This window comes from Enhydra lutris, unplaced genomic scaffold (assembly GCF_002288905.1).
Source record: "Enhydra lutris kenyoni isolate GAN:26980312 unplaced genomic scaffold, ASM228890v2 scaffoldscaffold1, whole genome shotgun sequence".
NCBI classification, from domain to species: domain Eukaryota; kingdom Metazoa; phylum Chordata; class Mammalia; order Carnivora; family Mustelidae; genus Enhydra; species Enhydra lutris.
In genome coordinates, this window is record NW_019154085.1 from 9,061,121 (window position 1) to 9,078,851 (window position 17,731).

General features: G+C 34.5%; 1 protein-coding gene across 1 annotated transcript in view; it reads right to left on the reverse strand.

Moving 5' to 3' along the window:
- Positions 1-2,822: 2,822 nt before the first annotated feature.
- The window catches only part of LOC111142035 (post-GPI attachment to proteins 1), a 78,613-nt gene continuing 63,704 nt past the window's right edge, over positions 2,823-17,731 (reverse strand). The window contains exons 20-27 of the mRNA XM_022494961.1: positions 13,690-13,783; positions 11,798-11,888; positions 10,729-10,926; positions 9,382-9,517; positions 7,897-7,947; positions 7,042-7,229; positions 5,664-5,768; positions 2,823-4,522 (exon numbers count right to left, since the gene is read on the reverse strand). Coding sequence (XP_022350669.1) covers positions 4,384-4,522; positions 5,664-5,768; positions 7,042-7,229; positions 7,897-7,947; positions 9,382-9,517; positions 10,729-10,926; positions 11,798-11,888; positions 13,690-13,783 — 1,002 coding nt within the window. The 3' untranslated portion in view covers positions 2,823-4,383. The remainder of the gene's footprint in view (positions 4,523-5,663; positions 5,769-7,041; positions 7,230-7,896; positions 7,948-9,381; positions 9,518-10,728; positions 10,927-11,797; positions 11,889-13,689; positions 13,784-17,731) is intronic.

The window sequence follows — 17,731 nt, forward strand, 5'->3', positions numbered from 1 at the left end:
ATGCGTGTATTATGTATAAATAAAGTTCACTGCAGACTTTGAAATGCTGTCCTTTGTTCAAAAAGAGTGAGATAAAATTTCAGCTCCTAATCATCTATTTCATAAAAGTATCTTCTACATTGCCTTATGTGGCAAGGAAGTTTTCTTTCTTTTTTTTTAAGGGTTTTAAGTAATCTTCACACCCAAAGTGGGGCCTGAATTCACAACTCCCAGATCAAGAGTCACATGCTCCATGGACTGAGCCAGCCAGGTGCCCCACGTAATACAAAAATATGTTTACTACTTCGTGGGAGTGCATCATGCCCTCCAAATTGACTCCCCCCCTGAAAAACCTCACATGGTATCTAGTTTCCTATGATATGTAACACTGAGAAAACAAAAAGTGATGACAAAAAGATAATCAACAGATGCCTAGTCATAGAGAGTCATAACATTAAAAAAAATTTCCCAACTGATTTTAATAATAGGTTACTAAATTTGCAAGTGCAGCACTATAAAGTTTTACACTAAACTTCCTAATAAAGACATTACACTAATTTAGACCTAATGCCTAATATGAAAATACAGGTCAGCTAAACTATCTGAGGAGTCAGGAATCAACAGCCCTAGTTCATTCCATAATCTTTGTGTTTCTCCCATTTCCCCTCCTTTTACTTCCCCTGGCTACTACGTGTAAGAGTTGCTAATGAGCAGTGAAGTAAAATAAATATACTATGCTATGAATGACAAGTCTGAAGCATTAGGAAGAGTGTAGAACTAGATAATGAACAAACCAGATAATCTGCTTCATTTAAGTATGTGTGTATGGTGGAAATGTGTACCATCTGCACGAGTGATAGGATAATCAACAACAAACATTTACTAGGCCTAGTATATTTATTTTTCCTTACTATATAATCATGTAGATACCATAGTGTAGTTCAGTCAAGAAAAGGTATTCCATTGGATACATGTGAATTTATCTGACCAAAATATGAAAAAAAATTAAAGATTATTCAATACATGATTAATATATACTGAAGAAACTCAAAATCAATGTGAACCAGGCATGAATGGCTTTTTGGGAACACTGTTTTAAATATTTTCATTCTAGTGACAACCAAGAAAAGAGTTAGCAGAATCTATTTAATTTCTGGCATGAAAAAGATCCAGAAAAAAGCGGTCAATGTTTGCTACCATATTATCAGTTCCAAATTATACTAGTAACTCCAACTGAGGCTTTAGAAACATTAAAATCACTCAGTATTTTTCCTATTGGATCTAATTATCAGCAATAGGGTACAAGAGTAATTTTTAAAATACAAAACTCACTCAAAACCCAAATTCTAAATAAAAATGTTATAGCACTTGAGCTCAGAAGTTTGTTGAACTCAATAACCTGTAACTGCCAGTAAATAATTTTTAGTAACATTTCTAATAAAGCTGTACTGTTTTGCCAGCTAATAATATAGGTTGCAAGCATGGTAGAAACAATGTATAATTTAAAGACAGAAGGACTATTTTTTTCCCCAAGTGACAGAAACATCAATTTCCCTAACCTTCAGACAGAGCCTACCTTCTCATATCTGGTAGTTATTTGGGCTTCAAGAGCATCAGGACTTGATAAACACCCTGTCAAAATGTGTATGTGTGAGTGTGTGTGTGTGTGTGTGTGTGTGTGTGTGTGTGTGTGTATTTGATGGCTAAAGACCCAACCTACTGTTGTTTATTAAATGTTTAATTTGAATCTTTTTTATAGCCCTAAAATGAAATATTCTGTTGGAACAAATGAGACTTTAGGACTTGATAACTACACTCGTATCAAAATTGTTTAGTGAGAATTAGTGTGCCTAGTCTACTGCTTTAAAAAGCTAATCTCCTACTCACAAATTAGAAATTTAAGCTTGTTACATTTTATTCAAGAGCAGTACTGACTGAACAAGGAGATTTTAAATCATATAAACACAATGACTGTTTTTGCCATGTGTAACGACATGGATGGAACTGGAGGGTATTATGCTAAGAGAAGTCAATCAGAGAAAGACAATTATCATATGATCTCTCTGATATGAGGAATTTGAGAAACAAGACAGGATTATAGGGGAACAGAGGGAAAATGAAACAAGATGAAACCAGAGAGGGAGACAAACCGTAAGAGACTCTTATTAATCTCAGGAAACAAACTGAGGGTTGCTGGAGGGGAGGGGGGATTGGGAGGGATGGGGTGGCTGAGTGATGGGCAGTGGGGAGAGTATGTGCTATGGTGAGCACTGTGAATCACCTAAGAGTGATGAATCACAGACCCGTACCCCTGAAACAAATAATACATTATATGTTAATTAAAAAAAACCAAAATGACTGCGGCTGCCAATAGAAAATAGAAATTAATGAATTTTCTAAAGTTCTTTTTGAATATAAACATAAGTTCAGAAAGAGTTAAACGACACATTTAACCTATAACTTAAAAATATAACGATATCAGTAAAAAAAAACCAAAGATACAATGTATCTAAAACTTAGTTATGAATATATGAATAGGTAAAATTAAGCAGATACGTCATTTAAATACACATGTGGTATGCCATGGGACAAGTGTATAATAAACTCTTTCCTTTCATACACCGAACAAATAAGCATTTTGTATTTTATCCTTGTGCTACCTCACTCAAACAAACAAGAGCCTGAAATATCTGCCCTGTCTACTGTGAGGTTATCACTCCCCTTTAATGATCTCCATAAGTGTAAATATAAATACTGAACAACAGGCATGAGGCTGAGAGAGACAACAATGGAATTAAACTTTAATTAATTTAAGTTTAATTAATTTTAGAAAATTAAATTTTAAAAAATTAAATTAAATTAAACCCTCACAGATAACACGGAGATCCTCTTCAACTCCACAAAAGAGCAAGGGCCTGAGGAGTAACTGAGAAGTAAAGTGAGGTAACCCTCGCCAGGCAGTGAAGTGGGGGTAACCCTCCACAAGCAGTAACAGCTGAGAGGTTGTAATGGAATCCAGATGCAATTGCTGAAAAAACGGATCTGGTACCCTAGGACATTTCTGGGTACTAACAAGGACAAAAGTTCACAAGTATTACTGGGATTTACAGGCTTTACTTAAATGGTTTTGGGTATGTAGAGCATATACATCTAAAGGATAAGCCAAGTATACCTCAGCCTAAGTTTATTCTATCTTAAGGCAGATACCTAGCTCTATTACCTATTCTTCTGTAGCTAAAAGTGAGCTGAAGTTTGAAATGAAATAGAAATATTCCTCTCTTTTCTGTCAAACCAAGCTAATCACCGTGGCAACTTAATATGCCATTGTTAAAACTAGTGGCTAAAACCTCCAATTTATTTAAGTATACTATTTATACTTATGCTATTAATGTGTAACAGTTGGTTATTCCATTAATAGTATAATTTTACATATCAAATGTGGTCCACCACTTGATCATGCTGACTTTTTTTTCCTACAGAAGACAGAAACTGTGCAAACCTAGAGTTTTTTCTGACCACTGGAATTTAGTTATTTTAAAAATACATCATGATCTGAGGCACTTTTGGCAACCATGCGGTCAATGAATTAAATAAAATGGTATATACTGAACAATTGTACTGCTCCAACAACATTAAGTAAATATCTGGGACAATTTTCTTTAAATTTAACAAAAGATTTCTTTAAATCTCCTGATATTCACCCAGAATACAAAATAAGATCTGTGTTTGAAAAGTAGTGAGAAAATTTCAGTAAGTTTTGAGTTTAAATTATGTTCACCAATCTTGCATTAGTTACCAAGAAAACATGTCTCCTTAAAATTAAAAGTTGTATTTCACAGATGTAAGAAAACAAAAGATCTGCCTTGTTCACTGTGGCTGCCAAAAACTGGCCAAAGACTCTCTGAGGTTATTTCATTTTTGAGAAACCAAAGAGTTGTGAATTTCATTGATCTTTTCCTTGTTCATTCATCTTTTAAGACTGGTTTCTCAATATGCATGCTGTACCAAATACAAAGAAACCAACTTTTCAGAAAAAGTTTGATGAAATGAGGAGAACGCTTGAGTTGAGATTACAAGCAATGCTACATTTACTGAGTATTTAGAAGATCCCCACTATGGCCAATCAAGCAGAATAGCTGATATGCAGAAATCCTCAATAAAGTGGCCAAGACCCTTTTTTTCATTTAAAAAAAAAATGACTAGTAGGTGGATGCCATACCACAAAACAAAACCATGCTTCAACTTTTCTCAAGCATTATAAAACTAATTTCCTATTTTCAATATTGTAAAAATAGACTGGTCTTCTCCAAAGGATCTTGCTGTCCGCATTGATGAATCTGTGCATTCCCTCTTCTTACTGACCCTAAATGTATAAATTATTTTTATCATTCCTTAAATTCAGTCTTATATAAAGTTGCATAATGCATGGAGTAAAAGAGGAATGAAAACAAAGCATGGAACCCTGTATAAATGTGCTGACCCAAAAGCAATTATACCAACAGCCAGAGGAAGTGGAAACTGCGAAGTAGTCTTCAACAATTTACTGTAAAGAAACAGAAAAATATACATTATGTAAACTACATTGTAGGCAAAACCAGAATATGTTGATTTTTTTACAGTTTTGAGAAGGTGTTCTAAGTAATGTTAGAATTTTTCATATAATGAATTTAACTGTCCATAATTTTTAAAAAGATCAATACAAGCCACATTTTAGCTAGAGAACAATATTTCTATTAAGTAAATAATCAGCTTTGTTTAGTCTTTTAAATTTTGACAACAGAAAAATGTTAGTTGGACTTTCATTCAGCAATTCTACCACTAAAGATTAATCCTTTTAAAAATAATCAATATTTACTAGGACATAGCTACAGAACTATTTTAACCTTACTTGTAATAGCAAACAAACAAACAAAACAAAACAAAAATCTTAACCAAATAAAAAAGGAACCCTTAATTCCTAACACAAATAATATTAGAACAAGACACTAAATCTTTCTAAAAGAAAAATGCTATCAGAAAAGACTATTACCTTTTTACTCAAAAAATAGAGAAACTGAGGATAAGAGGGGTTAAGAAATCTGTCTAAGGACATAGAGGTATTAAATGGCAGAACCAAGATTCAAAACCCAGGTCTGCTTTATTTTAGAAAATCTGCAAACATCTGCCAAAATCAACTGAAAACAGGTTCCTAGAACAAACAACTAAACCAGTCAATGAAAAGTCAAATATTATAGAGAACTTTAAACATATATGTAAGTGAACTAACAGTATAATGAACTTCATCACCCTACTTCAAAAAGTATCAAGTCATGGCCAATCTTTCTTCATCTATAATCCTATTCACTTCACTCCTGTACTTTCTGGAGACAAATTTTATTAGTCATCATATCTTGTAAGAGCTAAATTAAAAAAAAAGTTATTCTATCCTAACAAGTAAAACCCACAATTAAGAAAACAAATAAAATATGCTTCCATATAAATTATACCTGCACACAAACCATACTTACTATACGATTACAGCTTTAGCTTTAGGAATACATCTCAAAATATTTAGACATAATATTTAGTCAAATATTTGGACACAGTCAAAATATTGAGCTATAAAGAACACATTTCAGATATAAAAGAAGATCTGTTAAGACTAGGAAAAAAATGTGAGAAAAACAAAGATTAAACTATTATACCTGGATCTTATTGAAACAGTGTGAGTATTTCCAAGAACTGCCATAGTTGGAATAAGGATAAATGCCAAAGGTTTACATGGATCAGGATTAAGTTTAAAGTAATACCTATACCAAAGAGAAAAAACCCTCATAAATCAACAAAGCACACCTAATCATTTTAAATACCAGAATCAAATTAATGTAATTTCAAAACATTTCGTAGATAGGAGAGCTCTAAATAGCTCATGAAATCTTTGGCAAATAACTTTGCTACAGATCATCTTTATACCTGAAGTTTTATATGGAGAACTATGTTCAGAAACTACTAAAGGAAATGAAAATATCCAATATGGAAGCACTTCCTTTTAATCACAGGTATATGCCTGAAACCTCATGTAGAAATGTTTTTATTAAAACAAATTATTTAAAATACATTAAGTCTGCTCTAGTAAAAAAACAAAACAAAAAACAATGAAAAACAATGAAGGTTTACATAAAGCAACTGTCCCTAGTTTTAAAAATCCACAAATTCTCATCTCTGGCCTTTATGGACAGTGAGGCATCTATAGCTTTTCAGAATCATAAATTCGTACTCCTCAAGTAATTTCTCCCCAAACTTGTGAACAAAAATCTGATCTTGACTAAAATGAGGGACAAAGGAAGGATATTAACATCTCATAATCTGTTGATCTAATTTATCAAACTTACTTGGCTTTTGAAAAAAATATTTCCAGTATTTAGATAATTTGAAATTTTTATATTATTTCTGAAAACCATATTGAGTAGGGGATCAGTTATTACTTGGATAAGGTAGGCTTTTTTAAAAATACTTACCAATAACTAAATATTCTAGAAATAATCTTAGAGGGCATTTTCACACTCTGATTTAACCTAAAATAATTATCACGTGATAAGGCAAAAATGGTTTTCAGTGGTAAAATAGCTGGTCATTTACTTTAGTTCAATGTTTGATATTCAAATAGAAAACTACACCTTTTTTTTTCATTACTTCTAATCTTTTTAAATGTAAGCATTTTCTTCCTTCCAAATTTAAGAAAACATAAAATTGATCATAAATTGAAAAATACCTAAGCACTAAGCATTATGAGTACTTTAAGTCAACAAAACAAAATGCACATTTTTACATAATATCTAGACTCACAGAAGATTAAAGGTAAAATAATAAAATACAACTTCCCTCTTTTAGTCAGATTTTGAGGAAGTTTATATTCTCACAGTAAGGGAAAAATGTGCATATATTCAAAATAAATTTCAGGAGCTATATATAGCTTCCTATTCTTGAGCAAGTTTTATGGATCATTAGAAATCTGATAAATTTCTACTTACAGATATTTATTGTTTGAAGCATATAAATTACAATTATACAAATAAAACACACCTGAGATTTTTTAACCAATAAATTAAAGATGGCATGCTGAGTAATACAATCCATGTTAATAAGTTAATCACAGTACTGTGCATGCGAAGACTATCTTCGGCATCATTGGCAGATAAACGAAGATGGTATACTGTAGAGTCTTTATGATGATTTGATTTTTTTTCACTTCTTCTAGAGTGTTTGGGATTCTATAAAGCAATATAGTAAAATTACTAAGATATTAAAATTTAGGTTTATTATTTTACTCAATCATACTCAATTATGTAATAGCTAAATAACCACATCTTTCTAACCAAACTGAAATAAAATATTGAAATTACCTTGCTCAATGTAATTTAAAGCAGTTATTCGTTATAAAATTTTCATCCCCTGACTTGCTATTTCCATTGCTGAGACTATATCCTCTAAGTAATTACTTAAAATTTAAGAGATAATTTGTAACAATAAACATGACATAAATACTGATAAAGATCAAATTAAAATTAGACAGGGGCACCTGGGTGGCTCAGCTGGTTAAGCACTGCACTCTTTACTTTGGCTCAGGTCATGATCTTAGTGTTGTGAAATCAAGCCCTGCATTGGGGGAGTTGGGTTCTTGAGGCTTGAGATTCTCTCTCCCTCTCCCTTTGCTCCTCCCTTTTACCACTCCCTGCCCCCCCACCACATGCTTACTCTCTTTAACAACAACAACAACAACAACAAAATTAGACAATCTAAATAGGTTCAATTTTTTTAAAGTTAACTTAAATTCATGACACCTTTTTTATACACCGTAAAATCCTAACTTAAAAAAAACTTTATTTCCCCATGTTCTTTTATATTAAAGTGATGTAGAGTTTTGAAAATAAAACTTACCACAGTCCGGCTATTTTTGTACATTGTTAGGCTGGCTTGCAGATGAACAATCTAGGAAAAAAGAAAAAAACTGTTTAATTTCACTTTTACTTTGAAACAAAAAAACAACCATTTTTATTACAACTGAGAAACACTGTCATCTGAAATGTAAAGAAATCTAATTAAAAATACATTTAAACTTTTACAAATATTCTTTCAGGGTTCCTGGGTAGCTCAGTGGGTTAAAGCCTCTGCCTTCAGCTCAGGTCATGATCCCAGGGTCCTGGGATGGAGCCCCGCATTGGGCTATCTGCTCAGCAGGAAGCCTGCTTCCTCCTCTCTCTCTGCCTGCCTCTCTGCCTGCTTGTGATCTCTGTCAAATAAATAAAACCTTAAAAAACAAGCAAACAAATATTCTTTCAGAAAAGGTAAATAATAACTACACAAACTTGCTATTAAGGATTAAAAAACAAAATAATAAAACTTTCAGAGTGTGATATATTATTATACCTTCTAGATTCTGAGAACCTATGTTTAAATATGCTTTGCTCCAATAACTTAGCGTCCTGTGAGTAAAATATTTGATTATCTTCAGTATAGTATAAAGAATTAAACATGTCTTATCTATTCTCAATTTTTGAAAATCTGAACTCAATTATATATGGTGAAATGCGTACAAGAACCTCAGAAAATCTTTAGGTTTAATTTGTTAGGTTTGCTTATGGCTAAGTATTTAGCCAGTTTAGTATTTAGACAGTTTTGCTCATTGGGTCGATTATTTGAAATTGCCAATTTAAAAAGCTAAAATATCATATTTATAAATCAAAGTAGTAAATAGATTTTTCTGATGGACATAAATTCCATTGGAAAAGAGAATATATAATGTGCATATATTAGTGTTAAAAGCAGATGTAAATAAACCATTGTTTAAAAAAGAAAATGATTATCCATTCTGGTATCAACTGTCTCTACCTAAGTTTAATGTGGAGAGTATGTACTTGTATAACCTAGATTTTCCTGCTATCAGCCTTTTTGGAAGTTTTTCACTTCCTCAGTAAAATTATTAGGCTAATTATTTTTGTCTCCTGATTCTCTAGCAACATCTGTAACATTCTACATTATGTCAGCACAATTGATAGCTTGATCCCAGTGACATAACTTTTTGTCTATTACCCTTGTTCAAAAGAAGGTATAAATAAAAACTGCTCTAGTAAAATGCTTTTTAAAAAGTTGATACTACTTGCAAGAGCAAGAAGCAATGTGAAACAGATTATATATTCTCCCCTTATTTTGTTTTTACTAACTGAACTCAGATTAATAATTTCAGCTCCGCAGTTAACCATATATTTTAAATAACTAAGATGTTTAAAAAAACCTTCTACACTTAAACCTTAAATAACAGGTTACTACAGCTATAGTTAAAATTTTTGTTAACAACACCTACGGGAAATTCTATGTCTGCCTGTCACAAAGCCTAGTTATTCTGACTTCAGTGATGTGACATACCTTAAACACATAATAAAGATAAGTAAGCAGTATGGCAAAAGCTCCACAAGTTGTCCAACCTACTATGATCAAAACAATTGTCAAAAAGGGCAAATCTGCTGATATCATTTTGATATCTTTAGGAAGTTCAGAGGGCCTGGAAAAAAACAAGAATAAAGCTATTAAAAGAATATTAACAGTTGTTTATACAGTCATATTTAGAAAGAAAACAATACAGTACTCTGCCAGGCTCTCCTGCTTATTAATATGCAAGTATCACAAGGTAAGCAGTAAAATATTTCTTCATAAAGGCAAGGGATGACATATATTCGTATATTCTGTAATACATTGTGACAGCTCCTCTTTCATTTAGATACAGTATGGCTGATATTTGTACTAAGTTAGAAAAAATGCTGCTAAAAATAATCATTAATTATAGGCCCTGTGTCAATATATTTTCTATCTTGATAGGAGGAAAAACAGTTTTCTATTTCTTAAAGTCTCGAGATCACTCAGACTTATGATGCTATTAGTGTCAGAAGCACCTCAGAAGGGTGAAGGAAGAAGCATCACACCACAACCCCCTCTATGACAGTAAATCATGTAACATGTCCGGTGAGGAGCAGAGGCAAGAGAAATTAAGGTCAGTGGTTTACCAGAAAAGCCTACCAGTAGCTTCAAACTTTGTCTTTGGATCCAAAATAAAACTCTAGGCAATGTTTTGGAATTTTTTTTGCATTTCATCTAATCTGACCTTAAGTATCTTGACTGGAATTCTCTTGCTCTCAGGTTTGACTGGAAGTCAACATATAAAAGCATTGCCAGAGAAATATTTCTTCCTTCAAAAGATTTACAATCATAAAAATTAAAAATAATTCTGTAATCTATCACTTTTTAAAGTAATGTCTACTCCCCATGCTGGGCTCAAATTCATGACCCTGAGTTCAAAAGTCAGATGGTCTACTGACTGAGCCAGTAAGGCATCCCTCTGTCAAATGTTTTTTTTTGGCATTAACTCAAACAGCATTTAACACGCAATAAATGATTATCTTTTTTTAAATAAAAGTTTTTATTTAATTCAGTAATCTCTATGCCAACGTAGGGCTCAAACTCATGATCCCTAGATCAAGACTTGCACGCTCCTCTGGCTGAGCCAGCCAGGTGCCCCTGAATGATTATCTTCAACAAAGATATAACTTTGAACACTAACCCATGTTTTTCTAGTTTTTCTAGAAGAAGTGAACTTCTTTCCTTTCTAAGGTTTCTTTCCTTAGAAATTAGAGTTTCTAAGCCAACTAATTTTGAGGTTCCCTATCAAAATACATTTTTTCCTTAAGAGCAATAAGAAAGCTTTCAGTCATTCTTTACCTTTTCAAAGCTAGCCACAATGAAGAAAGGAGTCTCACAGATGCAGAAGACAGTAGGCCACCCCAGTAGGCAGTACATGTTCCAAACAGAAAGAGAATCAAGGATACAAGGGGGAAACACATACTCTGACTAGTTAAAATGATGGCATCTAATTGTGGTAACATTAACACATCCCACAACTCCTTAAACCATTTATATCTGTGGATAAAAGAAAACATACAATAAATAAATAAATAATAAAAATCAACAACTGACATTCAAATATTTAATATCTGAGGTATCTGGCCATTCATTAGAGTCCCCTAAGTTTCATGATACTCAATGTGTACTTATACTGAAAAACCAATTTCAATTCCTTGTAGAGAAAAAGTTATTTATCTTCCAAGTAAGTCTACTGATCTTCAAGGATCTGAGCCCTGAGTATCAATGCTGTTCCTTGTAATAAATAAGTTGTCTTTTTTTTTAAGTTAGAATACCAACAGCTAATTGTAATAACTAACAAAAAGAGATCTAATGTATACTGGTTCTAAGCAAAAAACACAAAATAAGAATAAATTAAAAATGGAATGCTAAGTGTGGTAGAGATCCAAAATACACTTTGTATGGGAAGAAAAAGTAATCTGAAGCACTGTTACACAAATATCCTATAATGGTTTGCACTCATGAATTTGAGATACTCAAAAATTATGGACCATATGTATCCCTTTGTAAATTTAAGAAGTTTGGTATTTACAGATTAAGTTTCTATAACTGATATATATATATATGTATATATATATATAAATCTATAATTACTTTTGAAATGGTTATAATATCAAAGTAAATGTTGATATACCTGTTAGGACTCTGCCTAAAAATGCCATTTAATAAAATAAGACAATTGCTGTATTTGTATGAGTATTTATATATCATCATGGGGCATACTATGCCCTTATATATGTATGCCCCTATTATATATATGAAACATGTTTCATATATATAAATAAACATGTTTCATATATATAAATAATTAAACATGTTTCATATATATAAAATAATTAAAATCATTATCACAGATAATAAAACTTACCCCAACAGAAACTTAATCATAATTACAAAAGGATCAACTTTGTATGGCTTGGCTTCTTTATCCAACATGGTAGCATATTCTAAGCAATGACCTGGTGATTAAAAAAAAAATTATGTGTAGTGAAGAATTCACAGTAATTATGAGTCATATTATACACTGACTGCATTGTAAGAGCAACATATTTCATGTCAGAGAAAGCAAGGGTCACAATTATCATAAAGACTCTCTTCACAGATTAGAAATTACTATAACTCAATAGATCATACGTAAGAGTACACAATCACTTCTGAAACAACTTCAGGAAGGCAAAGCTGGGGTTTCACCATTTGCATTTTCACAAAGCTCCAAACATGATTTTTTTAAAAAAACAACTTAACTGAGATGTAATTCTCATACCACACAATTCATTCAAAGTACACACAATTTAGTGGTTTTAAGTATATTCACAGTTATGTCTTCATCACCACAATCAGTCTCAGAACATTTTCATTACTCCCAAAACAAACTTGTTCTCCTTAACTGTCACCTGCAATGTCTCCCTGCTCCCAGGGAACAACTTACTTACTTTCTGTTTCTACAGACAGGCCTATTCTTAACATTTCCTATAAACAAAACCATATAATGTACAGTCCTTTGTGACTGGCTCCTTTTATTTGGCGTGTTTCCAAGATTCATCCATGTGGTAGCAGGTGTCAGCACACTTTAGTTATGTGTTTATCAGCTGATGGATACTTGGGTTGTTTCTGCTTTTTTGGATATGAATAGTGCTTCTGTGAACATGTGTGCACAAGTTTAGTGTGGGTATCTGTTCACATTTTTCTTGGATATATACCTAGGAGTACAGTTCCTGAGTCACAGAGTAACTGCCAACCTACTTTCCAAAGCATCTATACCATTTCACATTCCCAAAAGCAGCATATGAACGTTAAAATGAATACTAAAGGCAGACTTGAAATTGTAAGCCATCGAAAGGAAATCAGTAGCTGCAGAAGGATTTGGCAAGAGGAAATGATAGGAATATTTCTGGACTATTTTTATGTATTTTGATCCACTGTCTTTTCCTATCTCGTCTCCCTTCATTACAACCCAAGCCCAACAATGTGTGAGGGCTCTATAAAGCAGGCTCCTGGGAAACTATTTTCATTGCTATCCTCTAGGAAAGGTTTTGTCCAATGCAGTGTATATTCTAATCTGGACCTCCAGATTCATTCTCCACCCTTACTTTGTTCTGAACTCTGGGAGGCTGACTTAGGTGCAATGAATGATAGGCACTGATAAGAGGAAATAAGGTTCGTATATGTATTTCCCTGTCTTTTCCCCCTGCTGAGCCACAGCTTGACAGTGGCTACAGCTGTAGTAATGCTGCCCTCCACTACAGCCCTCCAGGCTTGCTCACTCCCTTGCCCTGAAAACGAGGAGTTATCAGACAGCTCTACTGCTAACCCGGCACTTAATCATTTCTTGTTGGTTTCTCTTAACCCTACCCATACCTTTGAAATAGTCTCTTCATTAAAATAAACTCTCAGTTATTCCATGCAGGACCTAACTGATGTAGTGGAACAGCCCAAACATTACAATGAATGCCTACTATGTGCTTAACACTACATTAGGTACTAGGGGTGGAATGGGGAACAAGATCCCCGTCAAGGAGACTCTACCTCTTAAGATATCCTCAGAATAAAGGGAAAAAACTTCAGGCACTAAAGTGTAAAATGGAAAAGCTAAGTAAGGAATCTTCTTGGGGATCTCCTAAAACCAGAGGATCTGAAATGCCTGTGAACTGGAGAGATGGGTCATGAATTCAGCCACATGAGGGACAAATAAGTAGTAATGAAGAACTTTGGTGAAAAGGGGTGGAGAGAGATGGAGAGGAGGAATAGAAACATTCTTACCTGTTGAGAAAAGAGAATATAACTGTCCTCCATAAGCAAGAAGGATACTAGATGTAACATAAGCAGGAAGAGCTCCACCGTGAAATCTAACTATCTAGAAAACAGGCAAATCAAAGGGCAACTTCTGAATATTCATGTTAATGAAATTAATGTACTTTCACATGAAATAAAAGTGTCTTTCTTCACTTTATATTTTCCCTGACATGGCCACAGAGGTACCTCCAGTAATGGGTATCAAAACTGTAAGTAAAATAAATATCAAGAATATACAGTATGTTAGAAACATGTAATCAGAATTTTTCATAAAGGTGCAACAAAAAAAATATGCAGTAGAGTAGCATATACTACAGACTTTTTTTAACAAGGTACATTTATTGAGCATTTAATACAGTCCAGGCATGATACTAAACATTTTATATGCATTATCTCATTCTCTCCTCCCAAAATCCTTTGAGGTAATTCTTATCCCTATTTTACAGATGAAGAAATTCAGGCACAGGGAGCCCAAAACTTGCACAATTAAAAACCTAATAGACAAGTAGGGGAACCTGGGTGGCTTAGATGGTTAAGCATCCAACTCTTGATTTTGGCTCAGGTCATAATTTCAGGGTGATGTGATCAAGCCCGGTGTCAGGCTCCACGCTTGGCATGGAGCATGACTGAGATTCTCTCTTCCCCTTTCCCTCTGTCCCTTGCATGCATGCACACTCTTAAAAAAAAAAAAAAAAAGTTAATAGACAAACAAGTTTCTCATTAACTCTTATTGTCCTCATCAATAAAACGGGGACAATATGGTACTTACCTTATAGGTGATTTTAAAGTTTAAGGATGTTCACTTGTGTAAAGCATTTACAGTATTAACTCAAACATGTTCAGCTATCACAAAATATTAGCTGCTATTACAAGCATACCTCATTTTATTGTTTTTGCTTCACTGCACTTTGGAGATAATTGAATTTTTTACAAATTGAACATTTGTGGCAACTGGCATTGAACAAGTCTATTGGTGCCATTTTTCCAATAGCATCTGCTCACTCTGTGTCATACTTTGAGAATCCTTGCAATATTTCAAGTGTTTTCATTATTGTATTTGTTATTATAATCTACAATGACTGATTATGACTCATGGAAAGCTCAAATAATGGTTAGCATTTTTTAGCTATAAAGTTTTAAAAATTAAATGATACTCAATGCCTGCTAATGACCTGGTAGAAAACATATAGCATACTTTAGTTATCAAGAGTACAGAAATAGGGGTGCCTGGGTGGCTCGCTGGTTAAGAATCTGACTGATTTTGACTCAGGTCATGATCTCAAGGGACATGGGGTTGAGCCGAGGTGGAGTCCCTCATTGGGGGGGGGGATCCCCACTTAGCAGGGAGTCTGCTTGAGGTTCTCTCCTGTGTGTGTATGCGTGCGCTGCACACACTTGAGCTCTCAAATAAATCTTAAAAAAGAAAAAAGGAGGGGTGCCTGGGTGGCTCAGTGGGTTAAGCCTCTGCCTTTGGCTCAGGTCATGATCCCAGGATCCTGGGATCAAGTTCTGCATAGGGCTCTCTGCTCAGCAGGGGGCCTGCTTCTCCCCGCTCTCTCTCTGCCTACTTGTGATCTCTGTCTAATAAGTAAATAAAATCTTAAAAAAAAAAAAAAAAAGGAGAGGGGGAGGAGAAATGGTAGAGAAGTAGGAGACTTAAATTTCATCTGGTCCCAGGAATTTAGCTAGATAGTTACCAAACCATTCTGAACTACTACAAACTCAACAGTAGAGTGAAGAAAAGAATAGCAGCAATTCTATGAACAGAAAAGTAGCCACCTTCTAGAAGGTAGGACATGTGGAGAAGTGAATCTGAGGCAATAATTTGGAAGATACACCACAGGGGCAGGGAGCTTCCATCAGCCAGCTACCAGCAAGCGAAAGAGCAGCAGAGCACAAAATCTGAACTTTTAGAAGTCTGCTCCACTGAGGGACGTCGCTCCAGTAGCTAAGCAGGGGGTGGAATCCTCCCTGGGACAGTGTGGTCTCAGGACTCTCAGGGTCACAGAAAGACCGGGTAGAGCTCAGGCGCAGAGGTCCCAAGTATCGGAGCAGAGAAGCTGGCTACAAAGATGGAGCTGAAGAGTGGGGTCTCAGCTCAGGGCTGCCTTAAACCACAATCCATGGCACAGTTGGGCCACTATTCTTCAAGCAGGGACCCAACAAGCAGCAGGTCCAGGGAGACTTCCCTTCCTCCCCAGGAGGAGTGGTGCGGGGGTGCCAGAGACAGAAACGCTCGGTCACAGACCAGGTGAGCATGGAGTGGGGCTGGAAACCAAGGAGACAGGAGTGATTGCTTTTCTCTGAAGACTCCCTGGGGAGGAGGGCCCTGAGTTCTCAGCTCCTCTGAGACCAGAGATTGGGAGGCCGCCACTTTCGTTCTCATCCTCCAAAGCTGTATGGAAAGCTTTCAGGGGACAAAAGGTACAGAGAGCAAACCTGAGCAGATTGCTTAGCCTGGCCCCTGGCAAGGGCAGTGCAATTCCGCATCAGGCAAAGACATGTGAGAATCACTGCAACAGGCCCCTCCTCCAGAAGATCAGCAAGAACATTCAGCCAAGACTAAGTTTACCAATCAATGAGAACTGCAAAACTCCAGTGCTAGAGCAATGTAGCACATAGAATTCATGGCTTTTCCCCCATGATTCTTTGGTCTTTCAAAGTTAGTTTTTTTAATTTTCTTTTTCCTTTTTCTATTTTTTAAAACTTTTCTTCTTTTTTCAAACAACATCTTAATCAATTCCCTTTTTAAAATCCATTTTCATTTTCATTTTTACAGTTATATTCTATCCTTTCATTGTATTTAACCTTATTTTTTGAATTATTTAAGTTTTTCTTTCTTTAAAATTTTGGGATACAGTTTCTTCCAACAGACCAAAATATATCCTAAATCTAGTATATGGCTTTGTCCTAGTCTCCAGCCTGATCACATTCTCTCCTTTTTAATCTTTTTTCTTTTTTCAACCAACTTCTTATCACTTCCTTTTATAAAATCTTTAATTTTCATCTTTATAGTCATATTCCATCCCTTCATCATATTTACCCTTATTTTGGTATATATATAAAATTTTTTTTTTTAAATTTTGGGAGGCAGTTTCTTCTAAAGACCAAAATCTAGTGTGTTGCTCTGTTCTATTCACCAGCCTGATTATATTCTTTTTTTTTTTTTTTTTGCCTTTCTACTCCCACCCCCACCCCCCGCCCTTTCGGGTCTATTCTGATTTGTTTAGTGTATATTTTTCTGGGGGTTGTTTTAGCATTTTGTTCTCTCATTCATCTATTCTTCTCTGGACAAAATGACAAACTGGGAAAACTCACCTCAAAAAAAAGAACAAGAGGCAGTACTAACTGCCAGAAACATAATCAATACGGACATTAGTAAGATGTTGGAACTAGAGTTCAGAATGACGATTATAAAGATACTAGCTGGGCTTGATATAAGCATAGAAGATACCAGAGAATCCCTTTCTGGAGAAATGAAAGAACTAAAATCTAACCAAACTGAAATAAAAAAGGCTATTAATGAGGTATAATAAAAAATGGAGGTTCTAACTGCAAGGATACATGAGGCAGAAGAGAGAATTAGTGATATAGAAGACCAAATGATGAAGAATAAAGAAGCTGAGAAAAAGAGAGATAAACAACTACTAGATCGCGAGGTGAGAATTTGAGAGATAAATGATACCATAAGACAAAACAATATCGGAATAACTGGGATCCCAGAAGAAGAAAGAGAGAGAGGGGCAGAAGATATACTGGAGCAAATTGTTATGGAAAAAGAATTTTCTAATTTGGGGAAGGAAACAGGCATCAAAATCCAGGAAGCACAGAGAATTCCCCATCAAAATCAATAAAAATAGGTCAACACCCTGTCATCTAATAGTAAAACTTACAAGGCTCAGAGACAAAGAGAAACTCCTGAAAGCAGCTCAGGACAGGAGATCTGTAACCTACAACAGTAGAAATATTAGATTGGCAGCAGACCTATCCACAGAGACCTGACAGGCCA